The sequence below is a fragment of the Carassius auratus genome, chromosome 22, assembly GCF_003368295.1.
Source record: "Carassius auratus strain Wakin chromosome 22, ASM336829v1, whole genome shotgun sequence".
NCBI classification, from domain to species: domain Eukaryota; kingdom Metazoa; phylum Chordata; class Actinopteri; order Cypriniformes; family Cyprinidae; genus Carassius; species Carassius auratus.
This window is the reverse complement of record NC_039264.1, coordinates 7,605,533-7,625,666: the sequence shown is the minus strand read 5'-3', so window position 1 is coordinate 7,625,666 and position 20,134 is coordinate 7,605,533. Positions and strand designations below refer to the sequence as shown.

Genomic DNA, 20,134 nt, shown 5'->3' with positions numbered 1-20,134 from the left:
ACCTCATTTGCAGCACACACACCCACTCACAGCACAGATTTCATCTCCGGTGGGATTAGCTGTCACTAACACAATATGCCCTGCAACAGTGCTCTGCCAAGTGTCGAAATCAGTTCAATGCGATTTATGATATCACAATGTTTGACAAAAAAAATAGTGACAACAAAAAACTTGTATTCTAATCTGAAGCAATAATGATAGGTTTTGTCTGCTTAGTTCGGTTTTGTTTATTTATTTTGTGTGTTTGTTTGCCTTTTTTGTTCCCCATTCTGTTGAGTGTTTTTTTTTTCATTTCTTTTTTTTCATTTGTTTGTTTTAATATTAGATTAGTATTTAACTTCGTTTTATTTCATAGTCTAGTTTTGTTTAGTGTTGTGGTTTTATTTTTTATTTTTATTTGGGGGGGGGGTCATGTTTAGTTTTTCCTGTCTTTTTTGTTTATTTTGATACAGGTTTCTCTTCTGTTTTATTTATTTATTTAAATTTGACTGATTTATTTATTTTGCCTTTTTTGTTCAGTTTAGTTTTGTTGGTTAACAAATGTATTTAATTGTTTAGTTTTATTTCTTTAGTTTTTTTGTAGCATTTTGACATAATATTTTTCTTGTTTTGTGTTTGGTTTAATGTTGTTGTTTTTTTGGTACAGCTTTGGTGTTTGGTGTTTTTTTTTTGTTTCATTTTGTTTGTTTGCCTTTTTGTTAATTTACTTTTTGTTTAGTCTTGTTGCTTTGTGTGTTTAGTTTCTCTTGTCGTTTGGTTTTAATGTTGGGTTTTTGTTTAACTTTATTTCATGTTGGTTCATTGTGTCAACAGTATAGTTTAAATATAGTTCATGCCCACACTAGAATTAGAGTTAGAGATTAGAGTGTGTGATCCAGTTAAGAAATAATCCCAAATAGCCCCATTCTTTTAATAATGTGTATTACTATTATTATTATTAATCTGCACTAATGGCTCTGTGGAAATTAATAACCTTATTGTTGTGTGCATGGAGTCAATCTGACAAACACTGGGTCGTTTGGTTGGGATCGGAAGGGATGAGTCATGTGCTGGGAAAGTGCTGTGGAGAGACTTCAGGTGACTACAGCTGGTCTTAGACATGTATTAATGTAGACAGCTGCCACGCTCACACACCAGAAACACTGCCTGATTCAGTTTCACATGCAGATAAACTTTGGGTGGAAATAGAATTATCCAAGAGCCTTTAGTGCTGTTTCTCTAGCTGCTTTTTCCTGCTAAATGTTTCCATTTTTTTCTCTCTCTCTCTCTCTTTCTTTTATTTTGTGGTCTTTTTTTTAATCTAAATTTGGTGCACAAGAAACTGAAAATGTAATTATATAATTTACATTTGCCATTTCCAACAGTAGTCTTCATGTGTAAATTGCATACTAATTTTAACGCTTTGTAAGTTTTCATTGATTTCATATGTGTAACATGTCAAAGCAGAAACAGTAGCAAAATAATAATTTTAATGCTATTTGTCCTAAATCCATTTCAACTAATAGTTAGGACACTTGGGATTGCATTTTCATCAGGACGCTGTGGGATATTTGTAGCAAGATTCAGTGCGACTTTGAAAAGTCATTCCACACTGACCACGCCCACCCTCCGTCAATCACTGCTTCAAGGCGGGGATTGGTGGAAGCATGTTACGTTTGGATTGTTTGAAACATGGCGGCTGGAGATCTGATAAGATCGTTGAATTCGTTGAAAAAATCAAACGTTTGAATGACCGACCAACTGATCGAACATTGTAAATTGTAAATTTTCTAGGCTTGATCCTTGAATGGGTGCAATCTAACATGTTCATACTTTGTTAAAAAAAAAAACGCATTATTTTTTTACATAATTTACCTTTATTCCACATCGATCTGTACTTCTCTGACAAACACCTTGATTAATTTCCTGTTCTTATAAAGCCCCTCCCTCTGAAATACACGATGGGCTGTGATTGGTCAGCTGGTTCAGTGTGTTGTGATTCGCTAAACCACTTCGAGCGCGTCTGAACATCCCGCCCCTCTCAAGCTCAGGTTGTATTGTAAACAACGATGTCCTCTATATTGGTTCTCAATTTGATCCTGATTGAGACGCAGATAATATTAATGTATATAATAGAATATAGAATATATTTATCTTCCTCTTCTCTAAAGCAGCACAACATGGCCTCGACCCCCTTTGTTGCGTGTTCCTGGGGGCGGGGTTTATCTGGGTTCGTGACCTTCTGTAACAGACCCGGGAAGAAGCTCGTTGTAGTCCCTTATCAGCCGTTTTTGTAGGCATTAAACTGCCAGAATTTGAAAAATGAAATCTCCGTTTGCATTGAACTATCAGCGAAGCAACTTTGCAGATATTGTTTATGCTCAAACAGCAACAATACAAACTAACGTTAAAAAAGTGAAATCACAATCAACCACCAGTTCTACACAAATTATAGATAAACAATCAATTAACCAAAAATTTGTGGACCGTACATTTTCTATCAGACATTTTACTCCAATTACACGTTAGATCAATCAATGTTTGTCGGAACACTTTTTCCTTAACCTCTTTGTCAGAATTTTGTCTTGCCATTTTCTTTTCATTTTCACTTTTGTCATTTTGTAAACAGAAATAAATTTGATGTGGTGATTCTTTAAACTTTCTTTTTTTGTTCCAGGAACCCCCCCCCCAAAATTAATTACCTCAATGACAGTAACTGTTGTTTCAGCTGCTGTGAAAATAATTTTTCTGAAAGTAAAATAAGAAAATCAGCATTGCATGAACAAACAAATTGGCAAAGTATCTTTGTGGAGCAGAACTAAAAATCTATTTTTGCTAAAACTCAAAAGTCTTACGTATTCTCAACAGTTGATTTTTTACAGTGCAGTTGAGATTGTGCTGATCCAGAGAATAGTGTGGCATTTTGTGTAAAAATTTCAGCAGCCCTTAAACACTGTTCCCACACGGCAGCCAGGTGTGGGCAGTCAACTCCTAATCTCAAATTCCAAGAGCGAAGATCCAGCCAGAGGAGAGGGATTATTGGGGAAACTAGGGAAGTCATTTGGATGGGTATTAAAAAGGAGGCAAACGCTTCCTCATGTGGGTTTGATGAATGGCCATCTTGACCTGGGCAAAGAAGTAGTATGCCTAGTAAAACAACTAAAGGCTGTGTAAACATGATACAATTAAAGTGAAACGCACTGAATAGGTGGAGGTCATAGAAGATGTCATATAAACAGATGCTGGTTTATAAAAAAAATTGTGAATTTGTTTTGCACACTGAGCTAGAATACAAGAAAAGTGAGTCACGCTCAGTGGTGTGTGAAAGACGAATGGATCTGCTGAGAATTGGACTGTAGATGTTGTTTGAATCATTATAGAGCTGGATACTCGCTTCATTTAAACTGCTCGTTGAAATGAATCAGAGTTTTTATTTTACGTTTGCTGTGGTTGATGTTTAGACAACAACGAATTCAGGAAAAGGTTTCTGCAGAGATGCTTTCCAGTTTGTTTCGAGCTATTCTGTGTTGAATCATGTTGAATTTATGGCTTATTTTCTCGTCTTGATTCATTGAGTCAGGATTTCCTCCAGTGTGGTGGGCGGAGTTGTGGGCGGGGCCATTTCTCACGGGCCTCATTTCTCAAAGCTGAAGGGCCAAACATCAAAGCCTCGAAATGATAATCACCACGCCTGATGTGTTTACTGCATTTCAAAGGGGCGACGGAGGTTATTATCTTCAGTTATGTTGCACGTGTCTAATGAGTCTTTTCTTTGTCATATCTCAGAATTTCCATTGTTCCTTTCTCGGTTCTTTGCTGGTGAAGAAATGTCACATTATTCATGTTGCACGCAGAAGCTTTCATGTCGAGAGAAAGCCTTTGAAATGTCAAAACCATGGCAGGTAAAGTGTCCTGATGTTTTTCAAGTGTTAAATTCACTTTGTGCGTCTTAAGGAGGCTTTAGAGTTGACAGTATTAATCTAGACGTTTACATTTCCAGAAAAAAGTCCTAATGTGTTAATACGGCCAAAAATATTATTCATGCTATGCAAGTGTGAAAAGGTTGCACCATCATTTTTGTCCTATGTGCTTTCTACATATTTCCATTTATTTATGGTTTATTAGAATCTGACAATATTTGACAGATACAACTGTTTGAAAATCTGGAATATGAGGGTAAAAAAAAAGCAAAATACTGAGAAAATCGCATTTGTCCAAATGAAGTCCTTAGCAAAGCATATTACTAATCAAAAATTCAGTTTTGATATATTAACGGTAGGAAATTTACAAAATATCCTCATGGAAAATGATCTTTACTTAATATCCTAATGATTTTTGGCATAAAAGAAAAATCAATCATTTTGACCCATACAATGTTTTTTGGGGCTATTGCTAAAACTATACCCCAGCGACTTGAGACAAGTTTTGTGATCCAGGGTCACAAATATGTTTCTTCACAACGCATAAGAAACATCGTCGTGATAACACATCCCTTGACATGTTTAATTTTTAAACGCACTTTACGTTTGAAAACCTAAATGTTCCACACACGTTTCAATTTAGTTTAAATGTTAACCAATGTTTTGGCAGCAACTTAAAGAAACTTACCAAGCAGGTATTTGAACATCCCCAAACGCTTAATTTTGGCTGTATAAATGTTTGTACGACTAAAATGTAATATTTCGAAGTTGCAGTATGGTACAGCCCGAGTCTGAGCAGTAGCTATTCGCTGAGGGATGAGTTAGTTTAATACACAGCATGGGTGATTTTAACACTAAGTTTGAGTGATAGGGCGATACATTTGAAATAGGTGGGCATTAATGTGATGTTGACAGTTCAGCGAGGATAGCATGATCTCTCTCTCTCTGTCTCTAACTCTCACCCACACGCCTCTCCCTCAGTGATCGGGCACTGAAGGTCAGTGGGGGTGTTCTTGCATTGTACCAGACATAAGTGGGCTAATAACCAGGCAAATATGAGTGTGTGTGTTCATGTATTGACGTCGGTGCGTCTGCATGTAAATTGCTGTCACACAATCCATGGTTAAAGCTCCAGGCAGTAATCCATTTCACACTTTGGGTTATTTTGTGGCATCCACAATCTTAAAACACGCCAACGGCACACCACCTAATCCTGCCAAATGAAGCCACGCTATACAGGATCCACGCACTGCAGAAACGCTGCATCGCCATGGTAATCTAGCATACGTCACTGCTTATGTTTATATGTTTGGTTTTTTTGAGGAAGGACGGTATCTCAATTCATATGAAGGCCCGTACAGGTCAAAACTATAAATAGGTCTGGTCCTGGATGATAAAGTTATAATTTGAATATGCTACCTGCAACATGTTGACCTTAACTAGCTTAACCTGTTTTTCCATCATGAGAGTAGATCTCCAGTAGATGTGACAATGCTAAATATGCAGCTTAATATACTGGCTAGAGGCCAAGCCTGAAGGGCTGTAGCCCCTGTATGATCTTCTCTTATTATTTTCGTCCAATGGGAGTCTATGACAGCCCTATGAAGGGAACATAGGGAAATGAGGAAAATTGGCACACTTGTAGTGATGGTCAAGAATAGTGATCTGACCAATTTTGGGGTCTCTAGGACCAACTCTATAGCGCCACCAGCAGTTCAAATATTCAACATTAAAATGGTAATAACTCTTGAATCCCTAATTCTAGGGGGAAAAAAATCAAGTAGTACACCTGATTACTCTCTTAATGCTGAACACATTAAATAGCTTACATTAAGACTCCACCCATTACAGTAGTAAGTAGCCATTTTGAAAAGTAAAGTATTCATTTGTTTGTTTGTTTTCCTTTAAATATGGTCCAATTCTTCCCAAAATTTGCTCACATATTCGTTGGACCGAGACACATAGAAATGACTGAACAGAATTTTTTTGACCTACTTGTGAAAAAGAAAAAAAAGTTATGATGCTGTGAAGTTAACAAGGTCGACCCGAAATTGGTTCAGAGGTTGTATCTCGGCCAAACTTTGATCATCAACACAAAACATGGTACGCATTATCAACACCATGATCTGAGGGCCCATGCCAAAGTTGGGAACAGCCCCACCTATGGGTGACGAGTTACCAAAAATGCACATTTTAGCTCATCATGATCCTGGTTGTCATGCCAAATCTGTGGATGTCAATTGCCAGCATTGGCCGAAGCATGTGTCCGCCATTTTGAAATTTGTCATAAATTGTAATATCTTTTGAACATTTGGACATATCTGCATAAAAATTGGTGGGGACCATCAGCACCATGTGATGATACTAATGAGACTTTCAGCTATCAGTTTAACCATAAGCTACATTAAAATGTTTTAGCATAGCATGCTAATCTGGCAATAATGCTAAATCACGCCTTTGTGAGCTCATTCTCATACCTTAACCTCTCCTCGGCAGCCTGTTGAACGTGCATCAACTGAGTGGCGCACTCTGCTATACTGCTGACCCTGAATCTTTGAGGTTATGGGTTTGAATCTTCTGTTCCATATTTTCAGCGTGTGTTCGTATTGAATCAGAAACATGTTTTGGTCATTCTCATCTGAACTTCTGTTCAATTTTGAACTTATGTACTTCTGAACCTATCTGTTTTACATTCTATCTGTAGTACATTCTACTTCTGCCGTTTTTGTTCTCACTCTGCACTGCTTTGCAGCCCTTCTTGGGCTTGGCCTCGGAATCGCTACTTGCAGCTATATTTTTGTATGATAATTTGAGAAGGGTAAAGTTAATTCAAGGGTCAATCTCTTAATAAATATAGAAAGCTGAATACAGTTTGGCCAAACAACTTTAAAATAAACAAAGGCATGCAAATCAAATTTAAAGGGGACCTTATGCAAATGCCTTATTCCATTTATAAGGTGTTTGAACACAGTTGTGTGGCCGCAGTGTGTGAAAACAACCAGCCTATGATAAATCAGCTCCACCCACATCAGCTCCACACAAAATATCACACGTTTGTTTCCCAAATTGCCTTTCTGAAAGAGCACTCTGTAAGGCTAATGTTGCTAAAGCTACCATTATTTGGTCTGTCTGTTTTCACTGATGCTGCCTTCACGTGCTACCAGAATGATCATAAATAGGAATGTGGTAGTTATTAATTGCATTATTAATTTGCGTTATTAATTTGACGAGCTCATAATCACAAGTGGAACTTATAAAGTTGGTTAAACCACATGATGGCACCATGAGTTATTTTTATCATCTACCATAATGACATTTTAAAAATGTACTAAATGTGGAATCCAGATAATTTAAATAATTACTCAAATTAATTACTTATACATACATCATAAACATTATTATTTACTAATGAAAGCACACATTTTGCAATATGTAAAATTTCACATATATAACGTCATATTAATTTACTAAATATAAACTATTACAATATACAATTTGTAAATATTACATATATATATATATATATATATATATATATATATATATACACACATACACACACACACATTATTTGTTTTACTAAATGTAAATACATTACACTATGCAATATGTATATACACATGTATATAATATTTACATATTGCATATTGCAGCTTCAAACTCTTTCTGATTCATAGCGAATGACCTTTATGTGTTCATTCCAGCCATGAAACCCATCACTTTATTACTCTTTGACTCTCTCAGACAAGTTCACCAAAGCATTATAGACAGAACTGTCTTCTGCGTGTTAAAACTAGAGTCAGTTCATTAAATCTGAATGCGAGCGTGAAGCTGCATGCCGAAGAAGGAAGAAAGAGGATTTTCTGAGTAACTGTCAGCTTAACCATTAAAAACCACAAACCCACACATACCCTGTCAACAGCCCTACCCTGCAATGACAACACCCACTCTGAGCAGGGGGCCCCTGTACACACACACACACCAGGATGTGTTTGTACGTCACAAAGTATCTATGTATATGTGTATGTGCACATATACGTGGGCAGCCAAGTGTGCGTGGGTGTGTTTGAGTAGGAAGACACGCTTGAGTCGGATAGGCATAGCAAATTAAAGGAATCTTAGTTTTGTTTTTCATCACCACCACCCTTTTTTTCTCTCGCTCCTTCTCTTTTTCCTCATGTTTCTCAGGTTTATGTTAGAGGTCACCTCTTTCCAGATACGAAAGGAAAAAGATCATGTATGGTGTACGTATATAAATATCTACATATACACATGCTTTTACTTACACGTTATGTGCATGTATATGTCGTCATCATTTTTGTCCTGTGTAATATTGTTAAATGTTAACGCATCTTTGCAAAGTTTTATATTTATACATTTACAAATGTGTATGTTGTCTTCATTTTTGTTTTATAAATAGCAAAAAAAAAAAAAACGTACAGTACGTTTTTAAAAGCACCTTTTTTCCACAACATTTAAGAGATGAAGTTTGTTGAAAAGTTGTGCCATTTGTTAATGGATCCTTTGCAACATTTTTAAAACACTTAATCTAATTGTACACTTTACATTCAGGTATGTACATATTGTCTTCATTTTTGTACTTAAAAGAACGATAAATTCTAGTTATTTATCAAATTATAGTTATTTTTTCACAACTTTGAAGAAACTTTATGCCATATGTTAACATATAATTTGCAATGTTTTTAAAATGTTTCATCTAAATGTATTTTACTTTTAAGTATTGTCTTAATTTTCATATGCAACAGAAACATTTTTTTTTGTCATTTTTCAAGTGCGCCTTTTCGCAACATTTAAGAAATGTTATGCCATTTTATAAGCATCCTTTTCAATGTATTTAGAATATTTTATCTAAATGTACATTTTACATTTAGGTACATATTGTCATAAATATTGCCTTTGTTTTTTTTAGATACAACTAAAATAAATTGTAGCTAATCATTTTTCAAATACGCTTTTTCAGAACATTGATTAAACTTTATGCCTTTTGTTAACACATACTTTGCAACGTTTTTAGAACGTTTTATCTAAATTTACATTTAGGTATGTATATATATCGTCTTAATTTGTAAGATACAGCAAAAAATGAATGAATTTTTTGCAAATGGCACAAAAAACTTTGTGCAATTTGTTAATGCATGCTTTACAACGTTTTTAAAATTTGCATCTGAATGTACATTTTAAGTTATTTAAAGTATGTAAATATTGTCACAACAGATTCTTTTTCTTAGTGGTTTTCAAATGCATTGTATTGTAATTGTAAATGCATTGCAGTGTTCAAGAAACGTTTTACCATACTTTTATTTATATATATATATATATATACAAATAAACAAATATGCATTGTTTACAACAGCAAGAGACAAGAGAGACACTGTGATAGCGAAACAAAGAAAATCATCACATTCCCCTGAGAGCAGATACGTTTTACGAAACCCCAGTAAAAGGATTCATGTTTGCAGGCAAGGTGCTGTCGCTTGTCATTTTTATCACATAAGATGGAAATTCTTTTGTTTCAGGGAACAGACCAACACGAAAGTGGGGGTTGACAGCAACCACCACGCACTTCCTCCCAGGGGCTGTTCGTTGTGCCCAGCCTACTTCCCAAAATAGCTTGAGAAGTTGCTCAGGCAGATGGGAGGCTGCTGATGCACCCCTCTATCTAAAGATCCAGCCTTTAAGATGCATGACTACATTTCAGTTTAATATGCAGCTTGTGCATTGTTCAAGCTAGTGTGGAGGAAAAACAAAACATTATTTAATTCTATATGTGGATTCTACTGTGGTGTTGATTTAGGCGTTTATTTAAAGATGTAATTTTACTGAGATGTATGAAGGAAAAAACTTTCGGACTATTTTGAATGTACATTTCTATAGCGGTATACTCAAGTGGGTTTCGGGGGGATTTTGCGCTCAAGAGAGCGTGAGTAAATTTCCTGCGGGGTTTACTTGCTGAATGCATAAATGCAATCTGCATTGTAAGTTGCAAGTGGTCTTGCAATGTTTAGAGATTACAGTATGCGTTTCCGAAAACCAAAATCAAAATGTCACATGCATTTTTAACATACGGTAATTAGAATGTAAATATTTTGTGTCGCTTCTGCTTAAGAGTTTAAATTTTAAAATTAAGAGAAATAGAAGTAAAAATGTACTCATCACTCTCAGGCCTTCCAAGACGAGTTTGTTTCTTCATGGGAACAGATTTGGAGATATTTAACATTACATCACTTAATCGGCAATGGATCCTCTGCAGTGAATGGGTGCCGTCAGAATGAAAAAGTTGACTCATCTGTTTTAGGAGATAAATATATGGCCAGGTCAAGCACTATTTACAAGTGAAAACAGTCCTAAACAGTTAAACTAAAAAAATATATGTTAATGGATTTTAGATATGAAAAATATGATATGGGATATAAGAAAACAACAAAGGATGGACATGTCTTTAGGTTGTAATTCTTACGGATTATTGACTCTTTTGGCTAAAAGTGACTTTTAAAGTTAAAACACCATAATAGTGTATTTGTTACTTAAACACGTGCAACTTTTCCCTTCAGTGGACGTTAATCAATGGACTGGAGCCAGCTGCATGGCCTTATTGATTTATTGTTATAATGTTTTCATCAGCTTTTTGGACTCTCATTCTGACGGCACCCATTCACAGCAGAGCATCCATTGGTGAGCCAAGTGATAATGGTAGATTTCTCCAAACCTGTTCCGATGAAGAAACAAATTAATCTACATCATGGATGACCTGAGGGTGTGTATTTTCTTCATAAAATTTCATTTTAATCTGATATGAACTATAACACTGATAAAACCCTCCCCTCTTCACATAGCTCCAATTACTGTATAATATATATGTGTGTGTGTGTGCATGTTTTTGTGACATATCAGGACACAACTCTGTATAATGACATGGGTATGACACAGGTATTACAAGAAGAGGGTGACTTATGAGGACATAACTCACGTCCCCATTTTTTTGCTTATAAATCATACATAAACCGCTTATAAATCATACAGAATTAAAAAAACATTTTTTTGAGAAAGTAAAAATGCACTAAGTTTCCTGTGAGGGTTAGGGTTAGGTGTAGGGTTGGTGTAGAGCCATAGAATATACAGTTTGTATAGTATAAAAACCATTACGCCTATGGGATGTCCCCACTTTTCACAAAAACAAACGCGTGTGTGTTTTTTAAACCATGTATTGAACCTGAAATTTTATATCGAAACCAACCCTACCACAATAGACATTTACTGTAGTAAAAAGTGTGACAACTTTCCCGGGTTTCCCTTATTTACATCTACGAACATGGCCACCTCAAAACTACACGCATATGCTGTACTGAAGGCTGTGGGGTTTCATGTCGAAAAAAACACACACACGGTATTACCGATTAATATTCCTCAATATGTCATCATGAATGTGTATTTTATCGTGTATGACCGTTCAAGTCTTCTCTCTCTCTCTCTTGGCATTCCGTCCCACGCGCGCAACTCCGCCCACGCGAGGATTTGCGTCAACCCGGCGCGTGGGAGTGAGACAGCAATGCAGCTTACATCGGAATATCCCCGCACAAGAGAGAAAGAGACAGTGCAAAGGATAGACAGCACCGATGAGCCTTCAACAGACTTTCTCTCCTTCGCGAGAGGCGGAGCGCTGCCTCGAGACAGCGGCCAGCACCGGGAGCAGTCGCGCGCACCAGCTGAGAAAGAGAGGTACGTAAACCCGAGTACTAATAGAAACATTTCATAGATGTACAGATGAGGAGGGTAGAGAATCAAAGCGTGCTGATATGAGATGGGAATATTGCCTCAGTATCTGAGTTATGTGCATGCATTAATCTCGTACAGATTGTGAAGCAATAGTTTTGAGATCTCAGGTGAGTTTGGAGGGGAACCTGTTCTTGTTTTTGTGGATTATGGTGTAATGCACAGCTGTGTTTGCAACTATTTGTCATTGCATTTAAATGGGGCGTGATGGTGAAAGATCTGGTCGATGGGTTTGATCTTTTTATCTATGTGCACTTGAGCAAGGCACTCAAACCCTGGTTGTACCAAGTGGATAGTACCTGAAATAACTTTAAATTAAGTCACTTGGAATGATCAAATCTGCTTAATAAGTACATAAAAGTTCAAATAAATTAAAATGCAGATCATCTTTTCACTGCTTGCTGCAAACATTAGAAGATAGATTGCTCATTCATTAAAAGTTAACATCACTCATTTCCAGTTGAGAGTAGGACAAATGAATTGAAAGTTTGCAACTTTTGTGAGTAAACTTTATGTGACCATACGACTGGATATGATGTATAGACCTTAGTCAGGCCTTACTGAATTTTTACATGCTGGTACTAGATCATGTAATTTTGACGACTTCAAAAATAGTTTTTAAGAGCTTTTGTACACTAAAAGTTAAAGAAAATGTTGTTAAAGAAAAGTCAAATCTGTTGAACACTGTATTTCTGTTTCTATCTCTCACAGCCTTGTTTTCATTCTTGTAGAAAATTAAATATGGCTCTACGCTGACTAAGCACTATACCCGTTAAAACTATGTGCGCAGAGTCAGAATGATCAATCTTTTTAAAAATTGTATCCTTATTCATTTTTTTATGTTGTTGTTTTACACAGTATTCCCTCCAAAAGTTTTGACGATAATTTTTCCATTGGGCTACGACTAGCTTAATAATTAAACATCACATATTCTTAAAAATAAAGCTCCTTGATGGGGGATTTTTGCAGCGATGCCATGACCTCTTAAAAATTAAGGTTCTTCACTGGCATCAGTGGTTTGATGGAGAACCTTTAACATGCACATGACCTTTCCTTTGCACAAAATGTTCTTTATAGTGGATTATAATTTTCTTCAAATTATTAAAATGTCTTTTACACTAAGAAAAATATCTATATATTTTAGGTACTTTTTACTGAAAGTGTTTTTGTGGAACCTAAAATGCTTCTTCCTCACTCTTAGAAATAAAGATTCTTTATTGGCATCAGTGTTTCCATGAAGAACTTTAGACATCCATGAAACCTTAACATTCCACTGAAGGCTCTTTAAAGTGGAGAAAGGTTCTTTAGATAATTAAATGTTCTTCACACACCGATAAAATGATTCTTTTAAGAACTGTTCACCAAAAGGTTCTTTGCTGAACCAGAAATGGTTCTTCTGTGACATTGCTGCAAAAACACCTTGATTTTTAAGATTGTATAGTAAAAGTACTAAACTTTCAGACAGTCATAACGTGAGTTCACGGACCTGTCCTGGGAAATAAATAACATTGGTGAGCATTGCTTCTTGGTGAATTGAAATGTTTCTTGAAATGACAATGCTTTGTTTTGTTCTGCGTTTGCATGTGTAGCCATGTCAGTGCTGCTGCCACGTTCCTTGGGCGAGTTGCAACTTTACCGGATCCTGCAGAAGGCCAACTTGCTCTGCTACTACGAAGCCTTCATCCAGCAGGGCGGCGACGATGTGCAGCAGCTCTGCGAGGCCGGCGAGGAAGAGTTCCTAGAGATCATGGCCCTTGTCGGAATGGCAAACAAACCCCTTCACGTTCGAAGACTCCAGAAGTCTCTACGGGATTGGGTCACCAACCCTTCCATTTTCAACCAACCGTTGACATCTCTTCCCGCTTGCAGTATACCGGTGTACAAGCTACCCGAAAGTTCCCACAGCAATGGGCAACAGAACCAGCTTGCTGTTCCGAGAGCATTATTACCCACAAGCCCCAGTCCTGGAAGACTGGATCTCAGCAGGGACGGGACGCCGGGTTGTTCCCCGCTCCAAGGGGCTAGCGAGAGTCGTTTTTGGGGAAGCGAGAGCGAACACAGCCTATCTCCATCTGGAGCTTGTTCCCCGTGTTCACCCCTCGACGCTCTAGATGCTCTCGATTCTGCTGCTGTCCAGTGCGTGATGGAGTGCGTAGAGCGACTAGCCCAAATGTTGCCCAAGAGCGACCCCACGGAAGTCAAAGAACACATCCGCGCCAATAAGAAGCTCAGCAAGATGATCGGCCATATATGCGAGATGAGCGAAGACAATCCACAGAAGGAGGCAGAGATTCGGAAGTACAGCGCCATCTATGGACGGTTCGATTCCAAGAGGCGGGACGGCCGGCAGCTTACGATGCACGAGGTTGGTTCGAATGCTAAGGTATTGATATTGTTGATTGTGCGGATTGACAGAAATTGCTGTTCCATACATTCTTAAAAATAATGGTTTTGTTGTTTTTGGAATATTTCTACTCTACAAAAGTTCTTTATAGGAGAAAACGTATATTTTTAGTTTTTTAAATTCCTCTTCATACTAAGTAAAGAGTGGCGCTTTTGTTTATTGTGTAGCTAACAGTCAACGAAGCATCTGCTCAACTGTGCATGAAAGATCTGTCGCTGCTGACCCGAAGAGATGAACTTTTCTCACTGGCCAGGCAGATTTCACGTGAAGTTACCTACAAATACACCCGCAGGAGCAGCAGGTAAGAAGCAATTCTTCTCGACATTTGATTTTTAAAGAAAAGTAATTGTTGAAATAGTAGATTAACACATTTGATTTAAAAAAGATATTTAAACAAAAGGAAGATACTCAATAATACCATATTTTAAATTGGGTGAGGGACGTTCTTGTTCTAAATAGTGTTTTATTGGTCTTTTGACCTTGTGAACAAGATGATTCATCAATATTCTTTTTCAACATCCCATAAGAGCTTCATAGAGTACATTAGCATTTGCAAACGTCACATTACCAGACAAACATTTATGATTTCTTTTAATTTTGAGCTTTGCCACTTTTCATGGTCTTTATTTATTCATATAAGGAGCATCTGTTTGTACATTAAATGTTATTTAATTAAAATTGTTTTACCACAAAGATAGTATAAAGCACAAAATACATCTTCATTTTAGGTCCCAATGTGGTGATGAAGATGAACCATCTCCCAAGAGGATCAAATCTGAAGTAAGTTCTGTAGATTCAGTTCATATTCATAAACCTCACTGCGACAAATTGCTTTATTTGCATGAGATTCCTCAACTTTGTAATCATTTCGAGCTCCAGGTGGTTTCTCGGGACTTCTTTATTAGTTTTGCATTCCTGTCATGATATTTATTGCCAGCCGCCTTCCCATTTTGTCTGAATTAGCACTGTGTTTGTGTGTGCACTCTCTCTGTTAATAATCTCAGGAGAATAATTACTGTCATGATTCACTCTGAAATGTCGCGTTCACACAGCGTTTCCCATGAGCGACGGGCTGCGCCTCTGGGCGAACATCTAAAAGTAAATGATATCGTTGTTTCCGTAGCTCCGTAGGGCCTCTAAGTCAACGAAACCGTTGCAAACAAAGCTCTCAAGATGTCAAATTAAAACACTGTGATCAGTTTTAGTTGGCTTTAAAAAGCTTGTTTTTAACGGAAGTTATTTTTGTGGGGTTCCCTGGATAAAGAAAAGCTTAGTACACAAACGCGCAATCATTCATTTGCACAGGCGGAGAAGTACACAGTGGACTGAAAGACATAATTGACATCATCCTGTGGGTGCTTACCCACGCATGCCTGTCTCTGCCTGAGTCTAACGTCATACGTGGACACACCAGCTCTCTCACACACACACACACACACACACACACACATGTGATGACCTAAGAGGAAAATGCGGAGGTTGTCAAGGGGCGACATGAGGTGTAAATTCGTTCAAAGGTGACAACGACCAGAGATGCAAATAAATGAAGCCATCATGGAGATATAAAACACTTTCAATTCTGTCTCAGCTAATTTTGTTGAAAGTTTGGCATGAGCTCATCTATTTCTTTCACTTTTTCTCACCTTCTCTTAGGATGGTGTGTATGATTTACAGGAGGCTCTTCACGTTCTTCATACGCGTCAAGAGACGGTGAGAGAACAGCTCGCAATCGCCAAATCAAAAGGAGAGGAGACAATCAGACATAGTCTACAGGTAGTCTGCAATAAGTTGATGTATCGTTATAGTTTGAACGTTGTTTTATTGTTGGAATTTTTCTGCAGAATATTGTTGGAATGTTGCTTCAAAAAACGGAATTATTTCAACTTGTCATTTTAATGTTTTTTTTTTAGCAATGTTTGCTTCAAGTTGCTTGTTTGGAAACAATGTTTGTTTGAATTTCAGGTTTTGAAAGAGTTTCAAACGTTTTTTTTTCAAACGGTTTAAATTCTGATGAAAACAGCTTTCAAAAAAACATTTTCAAACAACAACAAAAAAAGCTCATTAGTCTAAACAATGTTGAAACAAACATTACAAGAACAAAGTTCAAACAAGTTAGAATTAAACTTGAACCACAGTATGTTTGGAAACAACGTTCAGTTAAAAGTTTAGTTTGAAATTTAGTTTCAAAGTTATTTGAACTTTGCTCAAAACATTCTTTTGAATAAATGTTTGAAATCTTTGTTTGAACATCTGTTTTTCAGTTGTTTTAAAATGTTTGCTTTTGAAAACTTAGCTTTTTTTGAAACCTTGTTGTGAAAATCTTTTACCTTCAGGCACAGCTGGACTCTCTGTTGGCAAAGCAGGTGGAGCTCTTGCGTGACGCTGCCGTTCAAGAGAGACTAAAATCGTTGGACTGGCGGATTCCAACTGCAGCACTGAAATACCTCGCTCCCACTGCTCAACACTGCAACAACGGCCTTTCACATCTCTCTGGTACATTTCTCCTCCTCTTCTTTGTTACTTACTGCTACTTTGCATTTGCATTAGTTTCAAGTGTTCATATCAGTAGTTAAGTTTATGGAACTTTCTATTTTTAAATACAGGTGAGAGACCCCTTAACTTGCGCCTGACAGATGTGCCGCTGGGGAGGCAACTAGCCAATGAGCTCAAAAGACATCACAAACAGATCACAGAGGAACGACATCAAAACCAACAGACGTCCGAAGAGAGAATGGCAGCGGCCACAGGTTAGTGCTCAAAGCCAGACCATGACTGATTCTTCACAACTTTGGAGTAAGAAATTAATCTGGAGTGAAGCTATTAAAGAAAAAAAAAACATAATAAATTTAGATTTGTACACTTTGAAAAAACAAACATTCTAAAAAGCGATCTTCTGCCTGATGTCATAGGTTCTCGAAGAATATTTAATTCTTTAGAAAACATTCTTTGAAGAACCTAGAATGTGAATATAACATTAAGACCTTGAGGTTTTGTACCAAAACCTAGTTTGAAAGAAATAAGTACTTTTAATCTCAGAAGATGCACTAAATTGACGGTAAAGATTTTTACATCGTGACCAAAGATGCCTGTTGTTGTTGTTTACTTTTTATTCATCAGAGATTCCTAAAAAAATATTATTGTTACCACAAAAATATTAAGCAGCAGAACTGTTTTAAAACACTTATGATTGTAAGAAATGTTTCTTAAACACTAATTCAGCATATTAGTATTATTTCCGAAGGATCATTTGACAATAAAGACTGGAGTGATGATGCTGAAAATTCAGCTTTGCATCACAGGAATAAATACAATTTTATAGTATATTAAAATAATAAGCAGTTATTTTAAATAATAATATTAAACAATTTTTTGAATTTTTTACTGCACTTTTGACAGTCTTTTTTGATACTGTTTTCCTTTCAATATTACATCACCACTATCGATGCTTGTATAAATATTTTTTGTTATTCAGTTATTTGTGTTCACACTGTATGTCTTTTACAAATATTACAAGGCATCTAAATATATAAAGATAAAGCACATATTCTACTTTAATTCAGTTTCACTCTAGTCGAAATGCATTCTAGGATTGCCACACAGTACACAAAATACATATGGTTCAGCTTTCAAATTTGGCCAAAACGTGGTATCTCTGAAGGCAGCGTTACGTTTGCCGCCTACCTTTTGGAACAACCTTCAAATGCTGTCTAGGTAGAGCGTTAATCTTGAAAGAGCCAGTGAAGAAACGCTGTACAGATTAAAATGGCTCTGGGCCCTGTTTTTGCATGCATGTTGTATCCTGGATTGGCAAAGGTTTATCTCAGTATCATCCTGGCACATTGACACCTACACCGCTCCATTAAACCCTGATGTGTCAACGTAACGCATGTACCAGCAAGGCTTCAGAGAACTTTTTGTAATATATGCAATCTCTTGCATGCAAATGTCCCAGATGAAGGTAACACTTTCTCTCTGAAACTCCTACCTGCCTGCGCAAGCTGCGTTAGCGCACTGCGAGTAGGTGAGGAAGGGGGTGAGGATTTACTCGTCTTTTTGACGTTTCGGGTTTTTTCTTCCGCCCAAATGTGGTGTTGACACTGATGTCAATCAGTGTCATTTACTGATCACACTGGTCTTTTGAACTGATTTGAATATCTGAAAAATAAGTTTAATACCCTCAACTGTCAATTTGGTGACATAAATTTGAAACGTTAAAAAGTACCATCCTTTATTTTGGCGTAAGCTCTTTGTTTACTGGAAACTGCTGAATTGTGTTGAAAATTCCAGAACACTGAATTGAGACCTGCACCATTTGCACTTTTATGCTTGTTAAATTGTTTTTAAAACCTCACGATGCACCAGTAACAGTGAACAAAAGTGGTGTAGAAATTATTTTTATTGAAAAATTGGTTGCACTTTATTTTACAGTATGTGTACTTACTGTATAGTGTACTTATAGTGTATTTATCTAAGAAAGTTCTGGTAATAGAAGGTTACTACATGGGGTAGGGTTAGATTTAGGGGTAGGTTTAGGGTAAGTATCTAGTTATTACATAGTTATTGCAATAACTATAATAAGTACATAGTATGTACATAAAGAGCAGGACTGTAAAATAAAGTGCTACCGAAAAAATGCTAGTAAACATCACACATACAAAGAAGCAGCAAGCAACATGTTGAAATAAACGTGACATTTTGAAGTAGAAAGACTTAAATGGTGTTTCCTCAAATGGCCTGAGGGTACTTCATTAAAATATTTTATTACTGAAGTTTGAAGAGAATTTTTGAGGAGTTTCGACATGATCAAACATGTATCTTTAAACTTGGTTCTTTGTTAGAACTTTAAAGCAATTATAATATTTAAGATTTGTATTTCAGAAAATGGGTCTCAGAAGGAGCCTGGGCTTTTGGACAAGAGAGCCATCAAATCAGAACCAGAGGACTCCAGATAACATCTTCAGCCTCAAAGTGAAACTTGGATTTTGTTTGCTCAGTGGATATAGAACTGAAACTGTGTGGCCTTAAGAACTGTAAATGACTAGAGATCAATTTATTTAGATTTTAAATTGTTTAAGAATTATTTTTATTTCTAATTTTAGAACAAAAAACTTGAATGTCTTGTGGTCTTGAAACTAAGACTGTATTTGTGCATCTTTTTGTACATAATCTGTGTTTGTTTATTTGATTGCATGTCTTATTCGTTACTATTCGTTATTATTTTTAAAATATTCGTTAATTAACAGAAACACTGGAGTTTCGTAGAAAACCGTTGTGTAGTCCTAAGATAGTAGATAAGGTTAAATGATGACATTCATCTGTTCGTATCGTTTGTCGTTGAGGATGAACTTAACGTAAAAGAATACTTAATATGTAGAATTAGCTTTGCGTGTTTTTGTGATTGCGTCAATTTCGATGTTAGTACAACAAAAGTTTATTGTGTATTTGTTACCAGCTCTAGCCTTGTTCTCAGTGTACGATGTTGTATATCTTGCTGTCGTTAAATGTTAACTGTTGCATTTTGACTGTGATTTTTCTTTAAAAAAAACATTTTATCAAATGTGGGCTTTTTTAAGTTAGCTGTGATAATCTTCCAATCTGTTTTTTTTTTTCTATACAAATTTGTTGTGTGTTTCACTCTTTATCTTGTCTTTGTAAAATCGTTCTACAAATAAAACCGAACTGGAAAAAACATTGTTAATGAGGTTTCTCTGTGTTTTTTTTTCATTACATGGGTGTTTATAAAGTCAGTTTAAGACAAGTTTTCTAAAAATATGGAAACTTGAAGCCTGAAAATATCTAAAAGAAAAAAAAAACTTGAGAGGAAAATTTTTATTTTTAATGCTTTTGTGTTCTCTTGCAAAACGTTTGTGTTTCCTTGAGAAACGTTTTATTTGTTCACACTACTTTAGAAACTATACGAGAGGAAACTATATTTCAGAGCTTTTGAGAATAAAGCAAATGCAGACATTTTGCAAAAATAAACAAAAACAGCAAATAATAATAATAATAATAATAAACTGAATGCCCTAAATAATAAAAT

At 36.3% G+C, this 20,134-nt stretch overlaps 1 protein-coding gene across 2 annotated transcripts; it reads left to right on the top strand.

Annotated features, from left to right (window-relative positions):
• Positions 1 to 11,045: 11,045 nt before the first annotated feature.
• LOC113039567 (NGFI-A-binding protein 1-like) lies at positions 11,046 to 19,792 on the top strand. 2 transcript variants are annotated; one of them, XM_026197486.1, is made up of 8 exons: positions 11,046 to 11,636; positions 13,280 to 14,073; positions 14,262 to 14,395; positions 14,823 to 14,874; positions 15,748 to 15,867; positions 16,428 to 16,587; positions 16,698 to 16,841; positions 18,973 to 19,792. In XM_026197486.1, exons 1-8 carry the CDS (start codon positions 11,534 to 11,536, stop codon positions 19,044 to 19,046), a joined length of 1,581 nt encoding a protein of 526 aa, XP_026053271.1. In that variant the 5' UTR covers positions 11,046 to 11,533; the 3' UTR covers positions 19,047 to 19,792. The 2 variants fall into 2 exon arrangements, with proteins under 2 accessions (XP_026053271.1, XP_026053272.1); XM_026197487.1 differs by having other exon boundaries at positions 11,047 to 11,636; positions 13,280 to 14,055.
• Positions 19,793 to 20,134: the final 342 nt, after the last annotated feature.